The sequence below is a fragment of the Littorina saxatilis genome, linkage group LG13, assembly GCF_037325665.1.
Source record: "Littorina saxatilis isolate snail1 linkage group LG13, US_GU_Lsax_2.0, whole genome shotgun sequence".
NCBI lineage: Eukaryota > Metazoa > Mollusca > Gastropoda > Littorinimorpha > Littorinidae > Littorina > Littorina saxatilis.
In genome coordinates, this window is record NC_090257.1 from 4,236,355 (window position 1) to 4,263,862 (window position 27,508).

Genomic DNA, 27,508 nt, shown 5'->3' on the forward strand with positions numbered 1-27,508 from the left:
GCGTGTAGGACCTCCATATGGATGTGGAGGGATAATACAACACTGGTTTATTATAACGGGGTAGGGTGTAACAACCTTGGGGCAGGGCATAACATTAATGGGGCAGGGTGTAACATGAACGGGGCAGGATGAAACTGTTGCACCCTGCCCCGTTACACCCTGCCCCATACTAAGTAAATGGCAACAAATCGAAATTTACCAGAAATGGCTGAAATAACACACACAGCGAGTGATCCATCTTATTCTTGAGACATTCTTCTACACAGCAGTTAGAAAGTCGACTAGAACACATTATAAGACAGGCTGACAGATAAACTTTTCTAGAGGGCCGAACATTTACTTACGGTTGAACTCTTGGCAGGAATGTCTGCAGCAGAAAAACTGCACGTGTGTAGCGGACAATAATTGGCGCCAAATGTACATCCGGGGAATCTCTGTTGAGCCGGAAACCCACAGTAGCGAAAAACGCAATACGTCATCGTTAAAACGGGTCTGTTGCACCCTGCCCCTGTTTACACTGATCCCCACCGTCCCCTATATCGAATGCGGCGTAATCTGAACTCGGGAGAAATCTGAACGGCGCATTACACCGGAACTGACGGTCATACAGTGCCGCTAGTGCCCCTGTAACACGAGAAAATTACTCCCACGAGATTTTTACTCTCGAAGCAAATTTCTAAGTTTAAATTAAAAAGATTGGTCGAACGAATTTCAAGTGACCCCATGAATGTAAATTATCTGCCGGAGCTCGATCATCAGTAACTATATCCTGATGAAGGCCGCCGGCGCGGGATGGGGGCTTTCGGCAGTGTGGAGTTTAAAGATGCAAAGAGGCCGATTAAGAAAGCTGAAATGGCCTAATATACTCCACCATGCAAGCCGCTTGAAAAGTACGGCTAAGGTAATAACACTAAAGTTTCCTTTAAAAAGAAAAAAGAAAAAAAGCTAGCGATGATTATAGCGAGTGGCACCGTGACTCAGTGCATGATCGGGCAAGTGGCTAAATGAGTAGTTCTTTGACGTGCTACATGTAGGTTTCCTTTGTCTTGTCTTGTCTTGTCTTTCCATTCACTGCCCACAATCAACAGTAGTGATTATTTCGGCACTTGATGGGATGTTGCGCAAGTCCAATAAAGTAGCGTTTCCAGCATCCAAAGTCCATTAAAATTCACAGGTTGGGGAGTATGGGGGGGACTGCGGGGACTGAGTCACAGTGGCTGCTGGTTTAGTGCGAGGCGCGCGACACAAAGGTGTCTGTGTTTGTGTGTTTCTTGGTCCGTTTGTTGATTTGTTTTTAAGGTATAGTTCACATTATTTATTTTTCCTCTTCCTTCTTTCTTTGCTTTCACAACAACCACCACATGGCAAATCAGTAGTGCTAGCGTGGATCCAAGCAAACCCGTGTGGAGTTGTTTCCCCTCCTATAGCGTCGCCATTGCACTTCCGGTAGTAAGGCGAAAGCACACTTTTTTTGTGTCGCCATTTATTTTGTCAGCGAAGCTTTGTGCCCTCACTAAAGGATTGTTCTGCGCGACCTTCAGAAACAAAATGGATGTCGATGAAGACTATCCAGGTTAGTTCGTCGAGAGTATTTTGGGGTAGGATTATCGAACAAAAGCGTTGAATATGCGCTCTCAAACTCCCAAAATCGTCACTAGCTTAGTAGCTATACATACCATACGCTCTCTTTTTCTGTCTAGTTCGTTCCAGATTTTACGTCGACAATTTGAATTATTCATTATATTGTACAGTATAACATGTAAAAATGCATTGTAACATATTGAAATGCTGAGAAGTATAATTACGGTCTAAGTAGAATACACGAGAGATGAAATTGTCACTGTCAGCGACAGTCACACTTGATCAACAACAAAAATGAAGAATCAAAAAACGTTTAATTATTGACAAAATAAAACGTTCGCAGAGAATAGTTCTCTTATTTTTACATTTAGTCAAGTTTTGACAAAATGTTTTAACATAGAGGGGGAATCGAGACGAGGGTCATGGTGTATGTGTGTGTGTGCGTGTGTGTGTGTAGAGCGATTCAGAGTAAACTACTGGACCGATCTTTATGAAATTGGTAGGGGCTACTGTTACGCCTTTTTCAAGTCGTAATTCGACTCAAAAATTCTATAGTTAGGGCATGACGTCATTTTACTGTTGTAACCCGCTCACTGCAGGCTTCGGTTACACCTTTTCCACGAGTCGTAGAGTCACTCGGCCAGACTTTGATTACGGCGCGGCGTGATCCTACCCGGACATTCTCTAGTTACGACATGACGCCATTTTACTGTCGTAACACGCTCACTATTATTCATGTCCCTTGTTAATGTTAGGACATACTTGTATGTACTGGTGGTTGATTTTCCAGATATCCTCTCAGTCTCAGTGATTGAGGTTTATATGAGGCTCAGTGATTATAGATTTCACTGTTCCTTTAACAGGTTTATTCCGTATTTTTATCTGTACTAATGGTCCAGGTTAATGTGGGGAGTGAAGTAGTTGTTTGTTCAACCCGTCCCGTTAATTTGTTTCTCCAAACAAGGAATCATTTGTGTATGATTTGTGGTGGAATTTCCTCCATGGTGTGTACAATGATGTACTATGGGTTATATTTTTCCCGTATGTGTACTATGCGTACAGGTTAATAGGAGGGAAAATGTAGTGGTTGTTTGTTTGCATCAGATGGTTTCATCCTCCATTGATGCAAGCATAGTCCAACTCGCCAAACTGCAATGCTTAGTTGAAAGTCTTTCCGTGGGGCCTGCAGGGTTCGCGACGACCGAACGTAGAGCTGGACGAACGCGTTCGTTTTAAAGTCCGAGATAACTTTTTGCAACCTGTCGAAGGACTCGAACGTACTTCCTACTGTCAAAACTGCTTCGCTGTGAAGTCCGCTATCCATGACTAAAGTAAACCGGCTTGCATACGGGTAGAAACGCACAACCACAACTAATGAACTGTTGAACACGTCTGTCCTCACTCGACCCACGCTTTAAAATGGCCGCCCAAACCGGAAGTATAGTGTGCGGCCCTGGCGGGGAAATGCTTTGTGGCGTAATCAAAGCAAAGAAGGGAAAAGTTACGGGCGGCGTAAGGGTAGCCACTGCGTATGAAATTTGACATGAGAGTTCCTGGGTATGATATCCCCGGACCTTTTTTTCATTTTTTTGATAAATGTCTTTGATGACGTCATATCCGGCTTTTTGTAAAAGTTGAGGCGGCACTGTCACACACTCATTTTTTAATCAAATTGATTGAAATTTTGGCCAAGCAATCTTCGACGAAGGCCAGACTTCGGTATTGCATTTCAGCTTGGTGGCTCAAAAAATAATTAATGACTTTGGTCATTAAAAATCTGAAAATTGTAAAAAAAAAATAAAAAAAATTATAAAACGATCCAAATTTACATCCATCTTATTCTTCATCATTTTCTGATTCCAAAAACATATAAATATGTTATATTTGGATTAAAGCTCTGAAAATTAAATTAATTAAAAATTATGATCAAAATTAAATTTTCGAAATCAATTTAAAAACATTTTCATTTTATTCCTTGTCGGTTCCTGATTCCAAAAACATATAGATATGATATGTTTGGATTAAAAACACGCTCACAAAGTTAAAACGAAGAGAGGTACAGTAAAGCGTGCTATGAAGCACAGCGCAATCGCTACCGCGCCAAACAGGCTCGTCACTTTCACTGCCTTTTGCACTAGCGGCGGACTACGTTCAATTTCATTCCGTGAGTTCCACAGCTTGACTAAATGTAGTAATTTTGCCTTACGCGACTTGTTATTATCTTAATCCTGTTGCAGGTAGTGGAGGAAGCACCCCAGTTCAGGATGAGGAGGGGGCAGAAGCAGGCAGCGGGCAAGGTTCACCTGCCCGAAACGAGTCTGGACCGGAATCCCCAGCCAACAACCGCATGGAAGTCGACGATGATGATTATGTCAGCGACGGAGGGGAGGTTGAGCGAGAGGTGGAACAGCAGGAGGTGGAAGATGACGGAGAGGCGGAAGACATTGAACGAGAAGAGGTGAGTGGAGATGTCTGGACAAAGCTACATGATGAAAGCATTGAACATGGGGAAAGTTCCCATCAGGAGAACCATGTACTTCTGAGTGAAAGATGATTTACTTTCTTCTTCTTCCACTTCATTTGCTTCTTCAGCGATTATTTACTGACAGATTTCGTTAATTTCTACAATTGCAAGACGGAAAAGTTGCCACAAAACCAAAACTTAAGGGTCATTTATAAATCTTTAAGACTGAGTTAAGCCTATTTTTCCTGTTTCAATAATTCTCAGTTTTCAGTCCCTGTGGAAACAATATTTTGAGTACGTTTTGTAATATATTTATTGAAATACTAATATTAGTAATATTAAATGGACTAATGGTTTGAAATCGAAGCTATCTGTTCTGTTGATAAAACTTGCAGATCTCTGTGATGTGTTTTTCAGTTCCACAGGATAATTCAACGTTAAGTCGATTTATAATGCTAGACTAGCAGTAGCACTTATACTAATATATAGGAGCGGGGATGTAGCTCAGTCGGTAGCGCGCTGGATTTGTATCCAGTTGGCCGCTGTCAGCGTGAGTTCGTCCCCACGTTCGGCGAGAGATTTATTTCTCAGAGTCAACTTTGTGTGCAGACTCTCCTCGGTGTCCGAACACCCCCGTGTGTACACGCAAGCACAAGACCAAGTGCGCACGAAAAAGATCCTGTAATCCATGTCAGAGTTCGGTGGGTTATAGAAACACGAAAATACCCAGCATGCTTCCTCCGAAAGCGGCGTATGGCTGCCTAAATGGCGGGGTAAAAAACGGTCATACACGTAAAATTCCACTCGTGTAAAAAACACGAGTGTACGTGGGAGTTTCAGCCCACGAACGCAGAAGAAGAAGAATACTAATATATGTAAAGGAAAACATTCTGTACATATCGATAATGTCTTTGTTATTGTTAAGACTGGTTGCATTCAATGGTCAGGTGGAGAGAGAGGTTGATGAGGGAGGAGAATACCTAGGGGACACCCCCCACCACGAACAAGAGGACGAAGACGACCACCACAGCGGCAACAACGACCAGGAAGGCCCCGCTTCCCCCTCTTCCATCCCCAGTCCAGTTGCCTCCCCTGTCGGCAGCGGTCCTCAGTCCCCTGTGGGCAGCACTCCTGCCAGCCCAACTTCACAGCCACGCAGTCGCTCCCCATCACCCACAGGGAGTGCTCCTGCCTCTCCTGCAGGAAGCGCTCCAGCCAGCCCTGCTTCACAGGCCCGGAGTCGCTCTCCCTCTCCCACAGGAAGTGCAATCGCTCCAGGGTCTCCGCAGAGTGGACCTGCATCGCCTGCAGGGAGTGCTCCCGGTTCTCCAGCCGGGAGTGCAAGAAGTGGCTCCCGGTCTCCGGCTAGGAGCGGTTCCAGATCTCCGGCTAGGAGCGCAAGGAGTCGCTCTGGGTCACCAGCCAGAAGTGGCTCCCGTTCCCCGGCAAGGAGTGTCAGAAGCGGCTCTGGTTCTCCTGCGAGGAGTGCAAGAAGTGGTTCTAGGTCTCCAGCAAGAAGTGTCAGAAGTGGCTCCGGCTCTCCAGCTGGTGAGTATGCGTTTCTAAAATATATACAAAATTATGTGAGTTAGTCCAGTCTTCATATAATTTGATACAGTAATACTTTTAGTATCTCAAAGAGAAACTTATTCATGATGTGCAGGTGATTTTATTTGTGTCAGTGCAATCATTCACATACTGTCAAGGTCAGGAATTATGCACATGTATACATTTTAACTTGATATTGTTTTGGTTCAGGATCCAGACGGGGTTCAGCCTCTCCAGCTAGATCAAGGTCAAGGTCAAAATCTGGTTCTCGCTCCAGGTCAGGCTCACCAGCTTCCAGAGGTGAGTGGGATGCCTTTTATGTGTAAAGACTGATTCGATATATTTATCCGTTTTGAGAAACCACGGTGACGCAGACTAGCTACAGTAATTAGGTTTGGCATGGTGCTTGCTCGCAGTACCATCCACACTGCAAGGTAAACATTGTCTTATATTTCACCCCCTTTCTTTTTTGCTGACCGACAGTTAGCTCTGCACTTGGTCTTTAGAAGCCTGCTTTAATGTGAGCACAGGGAGCTTTCTAATTTCCCGGAATTAACCATTTTTATGAAATTATCATATGGTCAAAGTGTACAGAAAATTATTGTTGTTTTTACCGACTTTAGAAGCTACAGTTTGTGAAGTGTTTTGCATTGGAGTTCAGTTTACATTAAATTAAGTTTATCTTTAAGTTCATGGAGACAGTAATAAAATTAAACTGTGAAAGACTATTTCCAGTTGAAAAACAGGACTCGCTTTGAAACTCAACATGTGTTCAGACTGGCCGCGCAATGGGACAGCCAATCAAAAATGAAAAGATAAATTCCTTGTGCTCGTTACCGTTATAAGAACAGCAATGCCCATCAGCTGCGATAACTTCCTAATATTGACACTAATGTCACTATCCTCCTCTCAGTGTCTCACCCATCCCTTCCGCCTACTCCCACCCCAGCAGTCCTGAGACTATTCATGTGAGATGTCCACCTTGTGTGTAATGGTTCCTTCCTGTGGGAATGATTGGCTGGTAGTGATATTCAGGGTCATTTGTGCATGGGGAAAGTTTTGGGGATGTAATGGGGAAAAATAGTGCAAGTTAGTAGACATTTGTTTTGTGTGTATCAGGTTCAAGAAAGGGGTCAGCGTCGCCTGCCAGATCAAGGTCACGGTCAAGGTCCCGATCAGGATCTCCTGCTTCAAGAGGTGAGCTTTTCTTCTTTGTGTGTGTGTTAGAAGGGTGAAAAACACTGGTCCATTTGGACAGATTATTCATTCAGAGTGAGCGTTTAACATAGCTTACGATGAAATTCTGTCATCGTTCGGTGTGAAAAGTTGGACAAAGTTTCATTCATTAAGAAGCAATACACAGCGCTATGGTCATGTGTGGAACATTGCCCATCTTCTCTTTATTCAGGGATAAGAAATCTAAACAATTCCTGGCATTATTTTATTTTGTTTTGAAACTTGTACATTCTTTTTGATCATCTTCCATCCTCATCTCTGATTACGAAACTTCTGCTGTAGTTGTTGTGGTACGGTGGAATCCTGTAGTTGTTGTGGTACGGTGGAATCCTGTAGTTGTTGTGGTACGGTGGAATCCTGTAGTTGTTGTGGTACGGTGGAATCCTGTAGTTGTTGTGGTACGGTGGAATCCTGTAGTTGTTGTGGTATGGTGGAATCCTGTAGTTGTGGTAATGTGGAATCCTGAAGTTGTTGTGGTACGGTGGAATCCTGTAGTTGTTGTGGTACGGTGGAATCTCTTTTTTTAAGACCTCAAACAATCTGAGAATATTAGGCCTTAAAAGAGAAGGAGTCTTAAAATGGAGGTAAATTTTACCCCCCGTGGGTTAGGGGGAAGAATTTACCCGATGCTCCCCAGCATGTCGTAAGAGGCGACTAACAGATTCTGTTTCTCTTTTTACCCTTGTTAAGTGTTTCTTGTATAGAATATAGTCAATTTTTGTAAAGATTTTAGTCAAGCAGTATGTAAGAAATGTTAAGTCCTTTGTACTGGAAACTTGCATTCTCCCAGTAAGGTAATACATTGTACTACGTTGCAAGCCCCTGGAGCAAATTTTTGATTAGTGCTTTTGTGAACAAGAAACAATTGACAAGTGGCTCTATCCCATCTCCTCCCCCTTTCCCCGTCGGGATATAACCTTCGTCGTTGAAAACGACGTTAAACACCAAATAAAGAAAGATTTGTTTGTTCGTTCATGGGCTGAAACTCCCACGGCTTTTACGTGCATGACCGTTTTTACCCCGCCATTTAGGCAGCCATACGCCGCTTTCGGAGGAAGCATGCTGGTTTTTTTTGGTGTTTCTATAACCCACCGAACTCGGACATGGATTACAGGATCTTTTTCATGCGCACTTGGTCCTGTGCTTGCGTGTACACACTGGGGTGTTCGGACACCGAGGAGAGTCTGCACACAAAGTTGACTCTGAGAAATAAATCTCTCGCCGAACGTGGGGACGAACTCACGCTGACAGCGGCCAACTGGATACAAATCCAGCGCGCTACCGACTGAGCTACATCCCCGCCCGTGAAATTATTATGACCCTTACCATCCTGATGAAGTCAGCAACTGTCTGACAAAAATGTGATAAAATATTTACCAACACTGATTGCTGTTTTGTTTTCTTTGTGTTTTGATGTGAAATACTTACGTCTAATTGTTATCTGTGCAGCCTCCTCAGACAGTGGTGTAGTGAGGAAGAGAAAGCGGCGTATCATCGACGATGACTCAGACAAAGAGAATGACGATGATGAGAAGTCAGTTCGTGCAGGCAGCGACGATGAGTAAGTACTCTTTGTCAGGAAACAAAGCCAAGGGTCTGTGAGTGTATGCAGGGATCATATTAATTGGGAAAATCCGGTGTTTTACATGTAAAAATCTAAAAATACCGAAAATGATATCGGCAACCTGTCATACAATACATGGTTGATATTTTGTTTGCCATGAAGTGATATTATAAAAACATGATTGAAATGCTGACATGACAGTGGAAAATTATGGTATTTTGCATGAAAATATCCAGAAATGAAATCGGCAGCATGTCATACAATACATGGTTGATATATTGTTTGCCATGTTATTCTTCGAAGTGATGATATAAAAATGTGATTGGTCTGGTTGACATGGTGCAGTGACCATCTTTTTTTGTTCGAGGCAGGGTTTTTAGTTGGAAAACGATTCTTGTTTTTTAAACAGCGAGCACTGTCAGTGTCACTTGTGTTTGCATTTGACAATAATACTTTGCTTATGGCATTCGTGCTGTTGATGTGTAATTGTCATGTTCTTCAGAGACATGTACAGAAGAAATATGTTTTTTGTTTTGACAGGGAGAAGGCAGAGTCGGATGAGGAAGGTGGGAAGTCTCGCGGCAAGAAAGCAAGTGAGTCAGCATTTAGATCAATGGAACGAACAACAAACGTCCCTAATTAATTCAGAGTATATCAAATTAAATGAATAAATAGATAAGTAAATGCATGTATGGGGACACCATCACAGAAATGCAACTTAAAATGTAGGAAGATTCTCAGTTTGAATGGTGTGCTTGTTTGTTTTAAAGGGAAGGCTTGAGAGTGTGAGAATGGCCAGATTCTTTGCTGTTCGTGTTATTTGGGTGTTAAAGTTAGCAGGATACTCTCTGCAAAAACAAAACACACGAAAAGGTGTATACTTGAGTTTATAAAAGGTGTATACTTGAGTTTATAAAAGGTGTATACTTGAGTTTATGAAAGGTGTTTTATAAAAGGTGTATGCTTGAGTTTTTAAAAGGTGTGTACTTGATTTTATAAATGGTGTATACTTGAGTTTATAAAAGGTGTATACTTGAGTTTATAAAAGGTGTATACTTGAGTTTTTAAAAGGTGTAAACTTGAGTTTATAAAAGGTGTATACTTCAGTTTATAAAAGGTGTAAACTTGAGTTTATAAAAGGTGTATACTTCAGTTTATAAAAGGTGTATACTTGAGTTTATGAAAGGTGTTTTATAAATGGTGTATACTTGAGTTTATAAAAGGTGTATACTTGAGTTTATAAAAGGTGTATACTTGAGTTTTTAAAAGGTGTAAACTTGAGTTTATAAAAGGTGTATACTTCAGTTTATAAAAGGTGTTTCTCTTTTGACTTCTTTGGAAGAATGATTAAAGATTGTTTTCTTCAACATATAAACATGTTGGTGTCTGTGTTTGTAGGTAAAGGGAGTGATGATGATGACAGCGACAAAGAGTGAGTGGTTATGCTTTCGGGCTTTTTTTTTAAATGTTTTTTTTATATAAATAGATATACCCTGATCTCCTCTCTGAAGCTTATTTCCCATTTCAGCAATATTAACTTCTGTAAACTTAAAAGCATTAGTGCAGACAAAAAGCACACTAAATGCTGTTATATTGCAATGTTATTGTGCATATAACGTCATACTGTAACATAGATGTTCTTGTGTTGCAATTCGTGTACACTACATTGGGGTGTGCACGTTAAAGATCCCACGATTGACAAAAGGGTCTTTCCTGGCAAAATTGTATAGGCATAGATTAAAAAAAATGTCCACCAAATACCCGTGTGACTTGGAATAATAGGCCGTGAAAAGTAAATATTCGCCGTAATGGCTTGAGATTTACTGGCTGATGTGAATGCGTGATATATTGTGTCAAAAATTCCATCTCACATGGCAGAAATTAATATGTAAAGCGCTTAGAGAACGTCAAGCGCTATATAAATCTCCCATATAAATAAATAAAATCTGTTGTGTTTCAATAGTTTTTGCAAAGTGCGGAGAGGAGACATTAATTCCATGTTCGGTGTGTATCAGTCTTCTTTTTTTTTTCCGTCACTGAAAGTGAGTGAAACTGAAAGTATGTGAACTAGTTCCATTTTATTTTGTGTGATTTTACACTACGCAGGTCAGTGGCAGATGAGCTCATTGCAGACATTTTTGGATCAAGCGATGAAGAGGAGGAATTTGCTGTAAGTGATTTATTTTATAAAACATTTTCATCACTTTCCAGTGATCGGGAAATGTTGATATGGTGTAATCAGAAAATGTGGGACACAATTTTGTTTGCACTTACACATATAAAGATATAGCAAAAAAAGAGCAAATATGCCAAGATTCCTAATCTAAAGTCGTTTTTTTGTTTTCTTATTTGGTGGTAATGACACAGTTTTCTTATTATTACCCCCCGCGGGTTAGGGGGAGTCCCATATTGGTTGGGACGAGAAAGAATTTACCCGATGCTACCCAGCATGTCGTAAGAGGCGACTAACGGTTCTGTTTCTCCTTTTACCCTTGTTAAGTGTTTCTTGTATAGAATATAGTCAATGTTTGTAAAGATTTTAGTCAAGCAGTATGTAAGAAATGTTAAGTCCTTTGTACTGGAAACTTGCATTCTCCCAGTAAGGTCATATAGTGTACTACGTTGCAAGCCCCTGGAGCAATTTTTTGATTAGTGCTTTTGTGAACAAGAAACAATTAACAAGTGGCTCTATCCCATCTCCCCCCTTTCCCCATTCCCATCTCCCCCCTTTCCCCGTCGCGATATAACCTTGAATGGTTGAAAACGACGTTAAACACCAAATAAAAAAAGAAAGAAAGAAAGAAAGTTTTCTTATTTGGTGGTAATGACACAGTATGCAACTTTGACCATTTTTCAAGCAAAGAGGTTGTCGGTTACATTAAGTGAATTCCGTTATTTGGTGGTAATGAGACAGTATGCAACTTTGACCATTTTTCAAGCAAAGAGGTTGTCAGTTACATTAAGTGAATGCCGTTATTTGGTGGTAATGACACAGTATGCAACTTTGACCATTTTTCAAGCAAAGAGGTTGTCGGTTACATTAAGTGAATTCCGTTATTTTGTCCACAGGGTTTTGATGAAGGTGATGTGCGTTCAAAGAAGAAGGAGAAGAAGAAAACATGTGAGTGAGACTTTTTGAGTTTAATTATCTGTTAATTAACACGTCTCTTCCTGTGTTAAGTAAATCATCAGACACCTTAGCTTCATTTCATGCTTGGCACAGAAACAATTTCATGAATAAATGTTACTACAGAACGTACAAGACATGTTTTAATGTGGTGTGATTCAACCACAACAATAACTATTAACATAGCCTCAGAAATCAAAACTCAGGAACTTTATTGGAAAACAACAACAACTGATCTTCAAAATGAAAGAAGATTAGAAAAAACATATGTTCATACCTTGTAGTAAAGGCTTGCTAGAAGAAAAGTTGTTGCTGCGTATGTGTGTATACAGTAAAACCTGCGAGCAAAGGACACCCTTGGGGAACCTTGCCACTGTCCTTTGTACAAAGGTGTCCTTTCTTTTGAATATGAATGCGCAGACATTTTTTGGGAAGAAAAAAAACAGCCAAATAGTTTTATTCTAAACTGTGCATTACATGTAGTCATACAGAAAGTGACAAAGAAAACAAGTTCAACATGCAACATGTATGTACAAAACCAGAATCAGTCTGGCTTGGTTCAGACGCACATCTTCAGAATGCTACTCAAGTTCATGACAGCTGTCAGCATTTCAGGGTGAACGGAGAACGAGCGAGAGAGAGAACGAGCGAGAGAGAGGGAGGGAGAGAGAGAGAGAGAGAGAGAGAGAGAGAGAGAGAGAGAGAGAGAGAGAGAGAGAACGACTGAGCGAGAGAGAGAGAGAGAACAGAGAACGAGCGATAGCGAGAACGAGCAAGAGAGAGAGAGAGAGAACGACTAAGCGAGAGAGAGAGAGAGAGAGAGAACGACTGAGCGAGAGAGAGAGAGGACGAGCGAGAGAGAGAACGAGCGAGAGAGAGAAAGAGGTGCAATCGGTTTCTTATCTGAAGCAATGGGCCATTCACGGGAATATTCTTTGATCGAGCTCTCGAAAACCACTCGAAGAGTTCGCCGTTCAATTTCTTTATCACATCGACTCTTTCTTCTAAAGTCAGAAATTTCCGTTTTGACATGATGAGACCGCGATCGACGAAGGATGAGACGAAGATGCATCACAGTACAGAAAGTAGAAACCCTAACTTGTTTTTGTTTGTGAGTTCAGTTTAATTCACGGCATCGACCAATGAGCGTGCACCATACAAAAAATCAATCTTTCAAGTGCTGTCGTTGGCTTACAAAATAAGCTTCTCGCGCGTTCACATCGCCAGCGAGAATTTGCAGAACCAAGATGGCGGACCGTTGTTGACAGGTAACGAACCAAATCGGGACCAAAAAAGAGTGTCCGCGTCCGCGCCTTTGAGGTGTCCGCTCTTTTAAGGTGTTTTTGAGTGTAAAATACATCCGTCCTCACTTGAAGTGTCCGTTATGCAAAGGTGTCCGCCGAATTAAGGGTCCGCTGGATGCAGGTTTTACTGTACTTTGTATTTCTGTTGAAGAGATCTTCTAAGAGACTTACATCAGCTTATCTGTCGGGAGAGAAAACTCTTCTAGTGTGATGTACTCGAACTTTAAAGTCCAAAGACTGCTGGGTGGAGGGGTGGTAACGCACTTGCGCTCGGAAGCGAGAGGTTGCGTGTTCAGGCCTGGGTCAGGCCGCAATTTTCTCCCCCCTTTCCTAACCTAGGTGGTGGGTTCAAGTGCTAGTCTTTCGGATGAGACGAAAAACCGAGGTCCCTTCGTGTACACTACATTGGGGTGTGCTTGTTAAAGATCCCACGATTGACAAAAGGGTCTTTCCTGGCAAAATTGTATAGGCATAGATACAAATGTCCATCAAATACCTGTGTGACTTGGAATAAAGTGTAAAAAAAATTCCATCTCACACGGCATTAAGTCTCAGGGCTTGGAAACATGAATACACGCATGCAGGAAAAAAAAAAAATGGGTAGCGCCGTATACTGTATGGCAGCTCGCTTTCCCCAGGGAGAAAGCAGCCCGAATTTCTGTGAGGTTACCCTCATGGACTATATAAAAATCTTATCTTATCTTATCTTATCTTATCTTATCATACTCAAGCCAAGTGCACAGTGAGCCCCCAACAATATTTTGTTGTTGAACTTGTTATAATTGTCATAATTTTTGTCCCACCTCAGCGGCCATCAAATCAGACGACGATGAAGATGAGGGCTTGGCGGAAGGATTACCAGCTGAAGGGGAGGGAACCCAAGAGGCTCCGCCACAGTTGTCTGATGACGAAAACGATGACGCTGTTCGCAGAGATGGAGAAGCAGGGTATGTGATACCGCACTGTGAAAGTTGCCATTTAGTGGCCAAGCTTTATAATATATTCCTTCTGGTGTGAGCATTCATGTAAATAGTCAAATATCTGTCCAAGGTCCGGCGCATAGCCTAGTGGTTAGCGTAGCCTAGTGGTTAGCATAGCCTTGTGGTTAGGGAAGTCAGCCTTCCATGCAGAAGGTTCAGGGTTGGAACTCAGTTGTGCATGGTGGGTGAAAGGTTGACATTTTTACGATCTTCCAGGTCAACTTATGTGCAGATCTAATATCGTGACTTATCATCCTTTGTGTGTACAGCCAAGCACAAGTACACGCCAAAAAGATTTGGATGGTTATAGAAACACAAAAACTCCCAGCATGCATCCCTCGAAACCACATTATGGCTGCCTAAATGGCGGTGGGACGGGCGCAGTGGCATGATGGTAAGATGTCGGCCTCCTAATCAAGAGGTCGTGAGTTCGAATCCCGGTCGGTGCCACCTGGTGGGTTAAGAGTGGAGATTTTTCCGATCTCCCAGGTCAACTTATGTGCAGACCTGCTAGTGACTTAACCCCCTTTGTGTGTACACGCAAGTACAAGACCAAGTGTGCACGGAAAAGATCCTGTAGTCCATGTCAGAGTTAGGTGGGTTATCAGGGCCTAGCATTGTAAGCCGTTCGGCGTACTTTACGCCCAAATAACATCTCCAGTACGCGGAACTCGATTTGGTGTACGCCGAAATGCAAAAACCTGTTATTCCCAAACGGTAAACCCAAACAGTCCCAGCTTTCGTTTTGTGCGCCGTTCGGTTCAATTCTCAATAGGTTTGACAGTTTGCTTGAGCACGCACTTCCTCTGGCATCGCGCGAGCATGCTTTGTGCCGGTGTTTTGTGGCTCTAGACTTGAAATAATGTCTCGAATCGACATTGTTGAACGTGGTCAGCCATTCAGTGACAAAGAATCCAGGTATTCCTGGAAGTGGGAATGGCACTTTTAGGCCAAATAACACAAGATTGTCAGTTTTCTTGTTTTCTGTCTGTGTTTTGCTTGTTGGTGAAGGCATAATTTAGTTGCTCAATCTTCGTTGGGGGGGGGGGGGGGGGGGGGGGGGGGGGGGTGTCATTTTAGGTAAACAATCTCCAAAAAATCTTCAAATTCGGGCTTTTCCCCTGGACCCCACCGGGAGCCTCCTGCGGCCCCCAGACCCCCGCCTTTGTAAGCTGAACTCACTTTTTCCAATGCTAGGCCCTGAAGTTATAGAAACACGAAAATACCCAGCATGCCTCCCCCTGTATGCGTATGCTGCCTGAATGGCGGGGTAAAAACGGTCATACACGTAAAAATCCACTCGTGCGAAAAGCATGAGTGAACGTGGGAGTCTAAGCCCATGAACGAAGAAGAAGAATGGTGTTGGGAAAAAAGGCCATGCGCATAAAAGCCCACGTGTCTACGAGTGTACATGGGAGTCACAGTCCACCTACGCAGAAGAAAAAGTTCTGTCCATGATTTGAAATAAGAGCATCCGTCCACTTGTACACTTACTAAAACTCAACAGCCGGGCTATTTCCTATTCAGGCTCTGTCTTGGACCTTTAGTGCAGATATTTGAGAAACAGGTTACTATTAAGTCAATGCTGTAATAGTTTACATTTTGGATTTTTTACATTTAACCTTGTTGTGTTTGTGCAGTGGTGCATCCGACTTTGACGTCATGATGATGCGTAAGAAGGAGGAGACGAGAAAGAACAGACGCAAACGTAAAGACGCAGACATGATCAACGACAACGACGATCTAATCGCCGACATGATCACCAAGATGAAAGAGGCTGCAGAGGTAAGATGCTTGTTACGATGAGAACAGCAAGTCACGTTACGCGAAATTGCTTCATTTAGTCAATCTATCGAACGCACCCAATGCAATTTACGCACCGAATTTAAAAAAACAACTTGATTAAATGTATATAATATAAGACCACTGGAGTAGAGGTTGGATACTACAGCAGCTTGTGGAAAAGCATTTTAGCATTGAAAGTAATAACCCTATTTTGTTCCCTTATAATATAACATTAGAGTTGGGGGTTTGGCATTTTGTTCCCTTTTAATATTACATCAGGGGTGTGGGGGGTTAGCTTTTGGTCCTCTTTCAATACAACATTAGGGATGTTGTTTTGGCATTGTGTCCCATTTTAATATTTCATCAGGGATGTCCTTTAGCAATTTGGCCCCCTTTGAAAATAAAATCAATACAAGCAATTTACATTGGAGAATGCACATAATGTATTCTCTTCGTGTTTTCTAGGAGGACCGTATGTTGAACACCAAACGCCAACCTGCAACACGCAAACTCAGGTTCCTTCCCTTTGTGGAGTCACAGTTGAAAAAGTAAGTTTTCTTTTGTTTTTCTCTCCTTCTGATACTATCTGGGAAGCCTGTTCCTGATGGTGTGACAGAATAGATTTCGGGCATAAACGGTTTATTTATGTGAACAGCAGTTAGCATTCTAAAATGTGTTGTTGGATCAATTCAAACGCGCACAGAGAGTTACTGGCATAACTACAAACTGCTGTTCCATAAGCAGGTCTCCAAATGTACAACATGCATCGAAAATAAATCTGTCAGGATTTGTAAGCGGTGTTGCAGAGTTAGAGCCAAGCTTTTCAAAGTGAGGTGAAGCAACTAGCATGCTACTGGCCGGCTTCAACCTGCCATCGGGATGAACAACTAAGTCATGTGTATGTTATGCAGCGTGCGCTTAATATGATACCCTTTTCTTTCGAAATGTACTCATCGGAGTTCACAATTCGTTGCGGCAATGATTGCTTGTCCACAGTGATCGCTGACAACATAATTTGACCGAGGTCACACGTGCTTAGCGATCACTTCCAGTGATTAGCATGCAATCGGTGCTGAAGCGTGGCTCCGATGTGCATTTTTCCAAAAGAAAAGGATATTATATCGTGTGCACACTGCATAACATACACATCAGAGTTGGTTGTTGGCCGGTAAAAGCCAGCCAGTCGCCTGCTAGTTGCTTCGCTGCGCTTTCAAAAGCTTGGCTCAGTAAAAGGGGCTCTTACTCTGCCACACCACTTCAAAATCCTAATTTATTCCCAGAAAATGTTGATAGCTTTATTCGTTATCTGGTTGATGTTTTTCTTAAATTTCATACATTTATTGGGTTATTCATTCATTTTCTTATTGATGAGTGAAAATGTCTTTGTTCTTCAGGTCCGATCTGCATCTTATCTTCTTGGAGTCGGGAATCTTGAGTGCTCTTACAGTAAGTGCAGTGTATCCACTACGAATGTGTGTCTGTCAGGAATCTTGAGTGCTCTTACAGTAAGTACAGTGTCTCCACTACGAATGTGTGTCTGTCAGGAATCTTGAGTGCTCTTACAGTAAGTACAGTGTCTCCACTACGAATGTGTGTCTGTCAGACAGATTGTTGTGTCATAGCTGTTGTGAAAACTAAACTCTCTAATAGATAAATGTCATTGTCATTTTTATTCAGAATGTGAGAAATGAGTGTGCAGGATTGACAATTTTATTCTCAGGTCTGCAGCTCAGCTCTAAAGAAAAAACACACAAAAACAAAATGTAAATTGATTAAATTATAGATATTTAAGAACTGTTATTAAATGAAGAGAAAACATTGATTTGAGTGCTAACAAAATGAATGGTGTCCAGGATTTAATTATTTTTTTCTTGTTCAGGACTGGCTGGCCCCGTTACCAGACAAGAGTCTCCCTCACTACAACATCCGCGAGGCTTTGCTGCGTATTCTGACTCAGGTCAGTACCACACTTCTGTGCTTTCACAAACCTATTACTGTCTTCTTCTCTGTGTTCGCTGCAGTTGAGGCTGAGGCAGTAAGAGTAAGGCTCTTTTTTGCGTGTGTTTGCGCCTGTGTGTGATGTGAACATGTGCTGGAATAAATCCTGGGCCGTATGTTGAAACTCATGAAGGGGAACAGTGTACTTGAGGGTTGATGTGTTTAACTCACTGCTTCTAATCAACATTCTTTCCTTCCGTAAACAGAAAAAAACATGTCATTGGTTGGCGGGTCTGCAAAAAGCTCAGCTTTTAAAAATCAGTTAATTTTCACCTGCTTACTGGGTTTAGTACGTATCTTGAATTTATTCATTTATTTAAGGATTCACACCAAAACACGGGGTGGATGTTGGAGTGTTGGCAGTACAGTGCAAACCTCATTTTAAGACCTACTTCTTCTTCTTCTTCTGCGTTCGTGGGCAGAAACTCCCACGTACACTCGTGTTTTTGCACGAGTGGAATTTTACGTGTATGACCGGTTTTTACCCCGCCATTTAGGCAGCTATACGCCGCTTTCGGAGGAAGCATGCTGGGTATTTTCGTGTTTCTATAACCCACCAAACTCTGACATGGATTACAGGATCTTTTTCGTGCGCACTTGGTCTTGTGCTTGCGTGTACACACGAAGGGAGATAAGCCACTAGCAGGTCTGCACATAAGTTGACGTGGGAGATCGGAAAAATCTCCACACTTAACCCACCAGGCGGCCGTGACTGGGTGAGACATGAAGCCTGTGCTGCGACTTCTGTCTTGTGTGTGGCGCACGTTATATGTCAAAGCAGCACCGCCCTGATATGGCCCTTTGTGGTCGACTGGGCGTTAAGCAAACAAACAAACAAACAAACAAACAAACAGAAAATCTCAAAAATCAGGGTCTTAAAAAGAGAGGGGGTCTTAAATTGGTTGGTCTTAAATTGGTTGGTCTTGAAATGGTTAAATTGGTTGGTCTTAAATTGGTTGGTCTTGAATTGGTTGGTCTTAAATTGGTTGGTCTTGAATTGGTTGGTCTTGAATTGGTTGGTCTTGAATTGGTTGGTCTTGAATTGGTTGGTCTTGAATTGGTTGGTCTTGAATTGGTTGGTCTTGAATTGGTTGGTCTTAAATTGGTTGGTCTTAAATTGGTTGGTCTTGAAATGGTTAAATTGGTTGGTCTTAAATTGGTTGGTCTTGAAATGGGTATTTTATAGCATCCTATTTTGCTTGCAGTTTCCAGTGATCAGCAGTGAGAGCCTGAAGAGCAGCGGTATCGGCAAGGCCATCATGTATCTCTACAAGCACCCCAAGGAAGTGAAAATCAACCGGGAGAGGGCTGGAAAACTCATCAGTGAGTATAGCTGCTGTTGCTTGTTGCCAGACTCGGAGCACAATAGGTCAGCTGGGCCTGGAGAGAAGATCTTAAAAGCTAGCGTGATTTCAGCGTAACGATAGGGTTCCGATATTTTGACTTGTACAAGTATAATACTCCGAGTTGAAGAGTAAGAGTCTACAGGCATGGGAATTGTCCGGCAAAAGTCAAATTGCCGCCGATTTTTTTTTGTTCCGCCGAAACAGCAAAAGTGTCCTCCGAAAAAATGAATGGCGGAGGCAAAAATGGTTCTGAAAACTGAATTTAATGGCAAACGTGGAGCTCAGATGACACCAAATTGCTCAATTTGGGTTCTTTGGAGAAACATTTTTGTGTGTGTGGGGGGGGGGGGGGGGGGAGGGGGGGGAGCGAGCGAGCATGCCCTCGGACTCCCCCTAGTGAGGTGAGGCCGTCGACTTTGATATTACCTAAACATTTTCAGCCTTTTTTCACTTCCCATGCCTGGTCTACTCTGAGTAACAAGACTAGTTAATGGGTGGAAAAGATTCATGGAGTTTTTATTATTTGTGTATTATGTGTGAACAGATGTGTGTATGCATCTTTGTCTGGTGTGTCTCTGTCGTGAGGGTCTTTGCCTTTGCATGTGAATATTTGTTCTCCATGTGGTTTAAAAAGAAAACTTCTGTTGCAGACGACTGGTCACGTCCCATCTTCAATCTGACGTCAGACTTCAAGAACATGTCCCGAGAAGAACGGCAGCAGCGTGATTATGAAATGGAACCCAAAAGACGCCGCACCAGGTATGAGGGATACCTTTTATTAACCCCTCGGCTGCTGGAAGCAGACCTGGGAACCCATACGATTTCACCGTATTTTGTACGCATGATTGTCGAGAATACGCTCAGTACGATGAGTGGGAAAAAAATACGACGAGAAAAATTCCTAGACTACTTTTCTTCACAAGCCCATTCTGAAGCCGATCCAGTATTTTGGCACATGATTACGTCACTATATTAGCCGCCTCGAAAGAAATATAATCGGATCGTGTCAATCAATCAAAACAACCAGGCAAACGAAAGTACGGTATTTGGCGAAATCGGCTCCAAGAATAAACAAGTGAAACAAAGAAGAAAAGTGAAAAATTTTGAAGAATAATATCACACACACACACAATTTGTAACCAACACACACATGTAGTCCCGCCCGAAGACCGGCACGGTTGGCCTAGTGGTAAGGCGTCCGCCCCGTGATCGGGAGGTCGTGGGTTCGAACCGGGCCCCGGCCGGGTCATACCTAAGACTTTAAAATTGGCAATCTAGTGGCTGCTCCGCCTGGCGTCTGGCATTATGGGGTTAGTGCTAGGACTGGTTGGTCCGGTGTCAGAATAATGTGACTGGGTGAGACATGAAGCCTGTGCTGCGACTTCTGTCTTGTGTGTGGCGCACGTTATATGTCAAAGCAGCACCGCCCTGATATGGCCCTTCGTGGTCGGCTGGGCGTTAAGCAAACAAACAAACAAAAGTCCCGCCCGGAATTAGCTTTTTTGGGATGATTTACGACTTTTGCGCACATTTCGAGCAGACGAAAACACAACATGGCGGCTCTCGCTCCTCCAACTATCGCGAGACACAAAAAAACGAAATCTCGCGCGCGCGAGATCCAGATACATCCGGTGTTTCTCTGTACGCTTGTCACGACGACTTGTTGACAAACGAAGATTCGCGAAAGAAAGAGAAAAGCGCCGAGCCTTGAGTAGAGAGCTAATAAAGTACCGGTAATCGCTAATCGAGCGAAATGAAAATCGGCGGCGACTTCCATTAGGTGAATGCTATTCAAGTTTACGTAACGTTTTAGCCGCATCTTTTTATAAGCCGCAATGCGATTTTTTTTTTTAAAGTCGCGGCTTGTAGTCCGTCAAATACGGTACAGTTTTTGTGAGTAAAAATTGAAAAAAGCATTTGTTTTAAGTGTATAGGTAAACTTAATTAACGGTGTGACAGACGCGCATGAGGCATGTTTTAATCATGGATGTGCAAACGCTGTGTGGAGTACGCTCATTTTTTTGAAAATACACCAAGTTTGTTTGAGAATACTCAAAGTGCAAAACAGGGGTTCCCAGGTCTGTGGAAGAATCATTTGTTCAAAAATACAATGGAAAAAAAGATAACAAACACGGTAAGACAACTAGCCTCAAACTGAGAAAATGGTCTCCAGGCAACAGTTGTTTCCCTTGTCAGATTATTAGTTTTCTGATGATAGCAAAGTTCTACCTGATAGCCATTGAGGTAGTCAAGGGGTAGTCGCATAGTTAACTCATTGTCTCCCAGGTACGGATATATCCGTACCTACTCATGGCTTATCAGATCAGGTACGGATATATCCGCTCAGACTGTAAGCTTCAGTCACTTCCTGTAACGTCCATCTAACGCCTGCATTCCAGCGTGTTGATACACAGTTACTACAATTCTGAGTGACCTGCTGCAGCACAGCTGGTCTCTGCTGAAAAAAAACTTGGTCAACACAGGCGGGGTAGAAAGTTTTAATAGGTTGAATGATCAGTTCTTGATTTTGCCAGCAACTCAAATTGTAATACCCTTGAGCTTTATCCCCGAGTACGCAGTACTAGGGTCCAACAGACTTTAATTGTGTGTGTGTGTGTGTCTGTCTCGACTTAACAGCTTATTGCTGGGAAACTACTGGGCGCAGTTCGTTCAAAAGTTGATACACTAACTTGATAATAGGTCCGATTGATCGTATTAAAACTTCATAATGTTACCTGGGACCTAAATGCGAAATAAATCACAAAAGCCACTCTTAACGGTGGGAGTTTTTGCGGTGGGAGGCTGGTCGCTTTGCGAACAGCCAGTCACTGAACTAAAGGGGAGACTTGGGCGGCTGAGCCGAACACGTCACGCAATGACGAGAAAAGCATGATTTGCTAGACAGCCGACAGGTGGGGATTTGGTCTCGGCAAAGAAACTATTGGTCTCGGTGAAAGAGAGACAGAGAGTACGAGAGAGTCTATGGCCAAAGTGATCCGGGTTCGATTCCCGGCATGGGCGGTCTATTTTTTTTTTAAATTCTTGTTTACTATTGTTTATTATGAACGTTTTAATGTTTTATTTTACTCTAATAGTTTTTTTAATTGTGTAAAATAAATACAAAAAATTTTAAATTTTTTTTTAATCCAAGTGATCCGGGTTTGATTCCCGGCATGAGCGGTCAAATTTTTTAATTTTTTTAATTTTTTAATTCTTGTTTACTATTGTTTATTACGAACGTTTTAATGTTTTATTTTACTCTAATAATTTTTTTAATTGTGTACAATAAATAAATACTTTTATTTTTATTTTTATTTTTTTTAAATCCACGTGCACAAGACAGAAACTTTCATACTGGGGGAGCGAGCCAGTCTGAAGAGTACTCGGGTCCAGCGCCAGCGTTTTTTATTTGCACTGTCTAGGGCTGAAGTGCACACAGTGAAGCTGGGTGCCACCAACTGTGTGTTTACAAGCCGTGGGATCTGATTCGGGGCAGGGACGTAGGACGAGGACGTTAAACCCTAATAGTCATTCAGTCGGGATCTGATTGGTTGAAATCACAACAAATCTCAATTTAATTTCAACCAATCCGACCCGGTGGCTGTGTACTCAGTTTCGCATCGTGCAGATCAGACCAGGATAAAAGACAAATGCAAGGGGAAAATTTCAGCAAAAAACAGGCATTGTAATTCTTAAAATCAGCGAGAGTAAAACAAATCAAAAAGTTTTGATTTTGTGCAATTACTTCAGGAGGAGGCCAGAAAAGAGTGTTCAAAGACAAAAATCAACCACAAAAATCATCCACACAAATCAACCACAAAAATCAACCACAAAAATCAACCACAAAAATCAACCACAAAAATCAACCACAAAAATCATCCACACAAATCAACCACAAAAATCAACCACAAAAATCACCCCTCTGCACTTTTTCAAGGAAAACTTCTTTCAGCTATTATTCTTGACAAAAGTAGTTCAAGAAAACTGACAGTGTTGCACACATTTTGTGGGAACAGCACCACAGATTGTATACACCGTTCGGTAATCTGTTTAAAATTATATGCATAACCTGGACCTTTCAGATGGGATTTGTTTACAGTGGAACCCCCCCCCCCCCCCCCCCCATTAAGACCCTGCACCCAAGTTTAAGGCTTTCCTCATTTTCAGTCCTCCCTTTTTGACTCACATGCGAAGCAAAAGTGAGTCTATGTACTCACCCGAGTCGTCCGTCCGTCCGTCCGTCCGTCCGTCCCTCCGGAAAACTTTAACGTTGGATATTTCTTGGACACTATTAAGTCTATCAACACCTGATGTGGCCTGATGGTGTATGGTTACAAGATCTCAAAAAACATGTGCGGCAACTTGACCTCACTTCAAGTTCAAGGTCACAGGGGCCGTAATTGTTGTCTTAAAAACGACCATTTTTCACATTTTCGCATTTTTTTCTGAAGTTATCGAGAATGGCAACCTTAGCTATGTATGCTATACAGGGCAATGTAAGCCCTATCTTTGGACACCAGTTTGGTTGACCTTGCTTCAAGGTCAAGGTCGCAAGGGTCCTTTAAAGTTGGATTGTATACATAGTTTGAAGTGACCTTGACCTTGAACTATGGAAGGTAACTTCCAAATCTACATATATGTGTGAGGGAAATACATTATACTTACAAAAGTGAGTCTATATACTCACCGACATTGTGGCCTGATGGTGTATGGTTACAAGATCTTCAGAAACATGTTTGGCAACTTGACCTCACTTCAAGGTCAAGGTCACAGGGTCCTTCAAAGTTGAAATGTATATATTTTGAAGTGACCTTGACCTTGAACTATTGAAAATAACTCTTCCAAAACTACATATGTGTGAGGGAAATACATTAGATCTTCAGAAACATGTTTGGCAACTTGACCTCACTTCAAGGTCAAGGTCACAGGGTCCTTCAAAGTTGAAATGTTTACTGAATAAATATTGTTTTTCTCAGTTTTATTGTAAAATTATTCTGAAAGAAAGATCCAAGGTCTGTTCAGCATGTGAGTCGTGTGGGCTTTGCCCTTCTTGTTCAGATTTACTTTCAGAACCTCTGTAAATTGACCTCTGATAACTCTTTGTCTCCCAGGTACGGATAATTTATATCCGTTCCCACTCATATGGCTACCCCCCGCAGGTTAGGGGGGTCCCATATTGGTTGGGACGAGAAAGAATTTACCCGATGCTCCCCAGCATGTCGTAAGAGGCGACTAACGGATTCTGTTTCTCCTTTTACCCTTGTTAAGTGTTTCTTGCATAGAATAGAGTCAATTTTTGTACAGATTTTAGTCAAGCAGTATGTAAGAAATGTTAAGTCCTTTGTACTGGAAACTTGCATTCTCCCAGTAAGGTCATATATTGTACGTTGTCAGCCCCTGGAGCAAATTTTTTATTAGTGCTTTTGTGAACAAGAAACAATTGACAAGTGGCTCTATCCCATCTCCCCCCTTCCCCCGTCGCGATATAACCTTCGTGCTTGAAAACGACGTAAAACACCAAATAAAGAAAGAAAGACTCATATGGCTCCCTCAGACCAGGTACGGATATATCCGCTCAGACTGTTAGCTTCAGTCGCTTCCTGTAACGTCCATCTAACGCCTGCATCCCAGCGTGTTGATACAGTTACTACACAGTTACTACAATTCTGAGTGACCTGCTGCAGCACAGCTGGTCTCGGCTAAAACAAAAACTTGGTCAACATTGGTGGGGTAGAAAGTGTTAAGACACCCTCTTTTTAAGAACTGATGTTTTAAGATTTTTTTAGTTTTTAAAAGGTGGTTCTACTGTGCCCTGTGCCAGCTCTTTAATTGGTTTTCTTTTCTTCACAGCATGGAAGGAGAACAGACTCCAAGGCAAAACATTGACAACGCTTTGGAAGGAGATCAGAAGTAAGTGCATTTTGACAATTGGCTTTCAGTGCATTTTGACAATTGGCTTACAGTGCATTTTGACAATTGGCTTACAGTGCATTTTGACAATTGGCTTACAGTGCATTTTGACAATTGGCTTACAGTGCATTTTGACAATTGGCTTACAGTGCATTTTGACAATTGGCTTACAGTGCATTTTGACAATTGGCTTACAGTGCATTTTGACAATTGGCTTACAGTGCATTTTGACAATTGGCTTACAGTGCATTTTGACAATTGGCTTACAGTGCAATCAGTGTGTGCAAGGGAAGTAGATGATGTTCAGAAATGAAAACTAGCTTCGATCTGTGTTTTTGGCACTGTTTGCTCAATCGTAAAAATTTAAAAAAAATACTGAATCCACTGTATAATGATATCGAAATTCTTTCGTGTTGAAAAAAAACACCAATTAAACGAAAGATCAAACCAAGTGGGGTCGGAAAATAGCTCTACTCAAAGAAAAAGTCTCCACCCTACATTTTCTAATGCTGTGTTTTCACCTGTTTCAGGGCGTTACGGCCTGGCGATCCGGGCTGGGTGTACAGGGCACGTGTCCCACTGCCGTCCAACAAAGATTACATTCATCGACCTGTCAGCAGTGTTGATGCTCCACCAATGAAGGTGTGTGTGTGTGTATGTGTGAGTGTGTGTGTGTGGCACAATAAAACTGTCAACAATGTTTCTAGCGCAACATTCAGAGTCCTTTCGTGATATCTATAACAAAATATATACAAAGTCTAACATTTTAAAATTTATTATCTTAAAATTGTGACATTTTGTTTCGTTTTGTCAAAATAAGATGTGTCAATAACTAACCTTATGATGTTTTATTTTTTAATTCTAAAATAGGCAGTTTCAATTAATATATTCGACCCTTGATTTTTTGGCAAATACATGTATGTCTAAATTGTACACATTTTATTGACCAGTCCTCAAGTTGTTTTGAATAGTGTATGTGACAGCGTTGCTTAGTCCCTTAATCACTGTTTTCTTTCCACCCACAGCCCAGCTCCAAGAAGAAAATCACTCGCTACGAAAAGCATGTGCGCAGCTTTAAGGAGAAGAAGAAATACATCAAGGGACAGAAAGCCGTCGCCATCAGCATTGAGGGAAGAAACATGACGCTGTAGTTAGGGTTCGAGAGTGTATGTGTGAGATTGAGGATAGTGTGGTTGAGCATGTGGGTGTAACTGAACCTGCGAATACGTCTGTACTTGGATGTGGGTGTGGGTGTGCGTGGGTGTGGGTGTGCATGTGTGGGTGGGTGTGCATGGGTGTAGGTGTGCATGTGTGTGGGTGTGCATGTGTGTGGGTGTGCATGTGTGTGGGTATGCATGTGTGTGGGTGTGCATGTGTGTGGGTGTGCATGTGTGTGGGTGTGCATGTGTGTGGGTGGGTGTGTGTGGGTGTGCATGTGTGTGGGTGTGCATGTGTGTGGGTGTGCGTGGGTGTGGGTGTGCATGTGTGTGGGTGTGCATGTGTGTGGGTGTGCATATGTGTGGGTGTGCATGTGTGTGGGTGTGTGTGGGTGTGGGTGGGTGTGTGTGTGTGTGTCTGCAAGATCAAACATTGTTTGGTTGAGGATGTGAGGAAAACTGAATGTGCGTAAACATCTACAGGTGGATGTTGGCATGTGTGCGTGTGATTTATTTGAGTGGGTCCACATGTTTATGGATACATTCAAGGCATGCATGTATTTTGTATGCCATTATGCTTCATTTTCTCAGAAAATTGATGACAATAATGAAGTTGGGAAATGGAGAATGAAAGATATAGAAGCCTTATCAAAAATTAATTGTATCAAGCAATTAAAAACAAAAAAAGAGAGAGAAAGGGAGGCTTGAAAATTTGAAAATTGATCCTTCATAGTGTTTGCATTATTCTGCGCATCTGGGATTTTTTTTTTTTTAATTGCGTCTGAAGAAAGGTGCACATTCAGAATTTGTGTTGGGCAGTGTTTCACATTATTTTTACATTCACTTGTATCTGTAGAGGAAACGTGTCACATTTTGTGTTATTTTCATGGAAGCGTGTCACATTTTGTGTTATTTTCATGGAAGCGTGTTACATTTTCTGTTGTTTTCATGCAAATGTGCGTGTTTTATGAATGCAGCATTGATTTAATCAGAAACAACTGATCTGATTTTGCTGGCTCTGATTTAATAGTTAATGTTTCATGCCATTGGAAATAAATGTCGAGCACAGCTGTGAATGACAGTGTCACATGATTTTGCCATCGATACCGATCTGATTTTGTGCAGGTTGTTGCCATGTAATGATGCATACTGTGCAAATGAAATGTGGACACCTTTCTGAATGGTCAGAAATTTGTAGTCATTTTGCCATGTTCATAAGACTGTCTGAAACTCTGCTATGTACATGATTCTCAGATTGAGTGTGTTTGAAGGATGACAAAAAGAATGCTTTTGTTCCTTTTGGGCAGAATAAACTTAAACGCAATGACTTTACAATATGTATTCATGCGTTTTCTGTCAGTGTTGAAAGTACAGGCTTTGTGCAGACTTGTAACTTTGTGAAGAAGCTACATAGTTTTTGACTCACTCTAGTATTCAGTTAATTCAATCTCAGGACATATGATGAGCATGTATATCCATATATTAAATATGTATTTATTATGAATACA

General features: G+C 42.0%; 1 protein-coding gene across 1 annotated transcript; it reads left to right on the forward strand.

Moving 5' to 3' along the window:
* Positions 1–1,440: 1,440 nt before the first annotated feature.
* LOC138946328 (protein IWS1 homolog) lies at positions 1,441–27,335 on the forward strand. The gene is made up of 20 exons (XM_070317876.1): positions 1,441–1,573; positions 3,819–4,039; positions 4,993–5,593; positions 5,804–5,893; positions 6,713–6,790; positions 8,279–8,390; positions 8,934–8,986; positions 9,792–9,825; positions 10,500–10,563; positions 11,463–11,514; positions 13,633–13,771; positions 15,445–15,589; positions 16,055–16,137; positions 16,984–17,035; positions 17,469–17,546; positions 18,793–18,910; positions 19,584–19,692; positions 24,784–24,843; positions 25,374–25,485; positions 25,869–27,335. The coding sequence occupies exons 1-20, from the start codon at positions 1,549–1,551 to the stop codon at positions 25,992–25,994; spliced, it is 2,352 nt and encodes a 783-aa protein (XP_070173977.1). The 5' UTR covers positions 1,441–1,548; the 3' UTR covers positions 25,995–27,335.
* Positions 27,336–27,508: the final 173 nt, after the last annotated feature.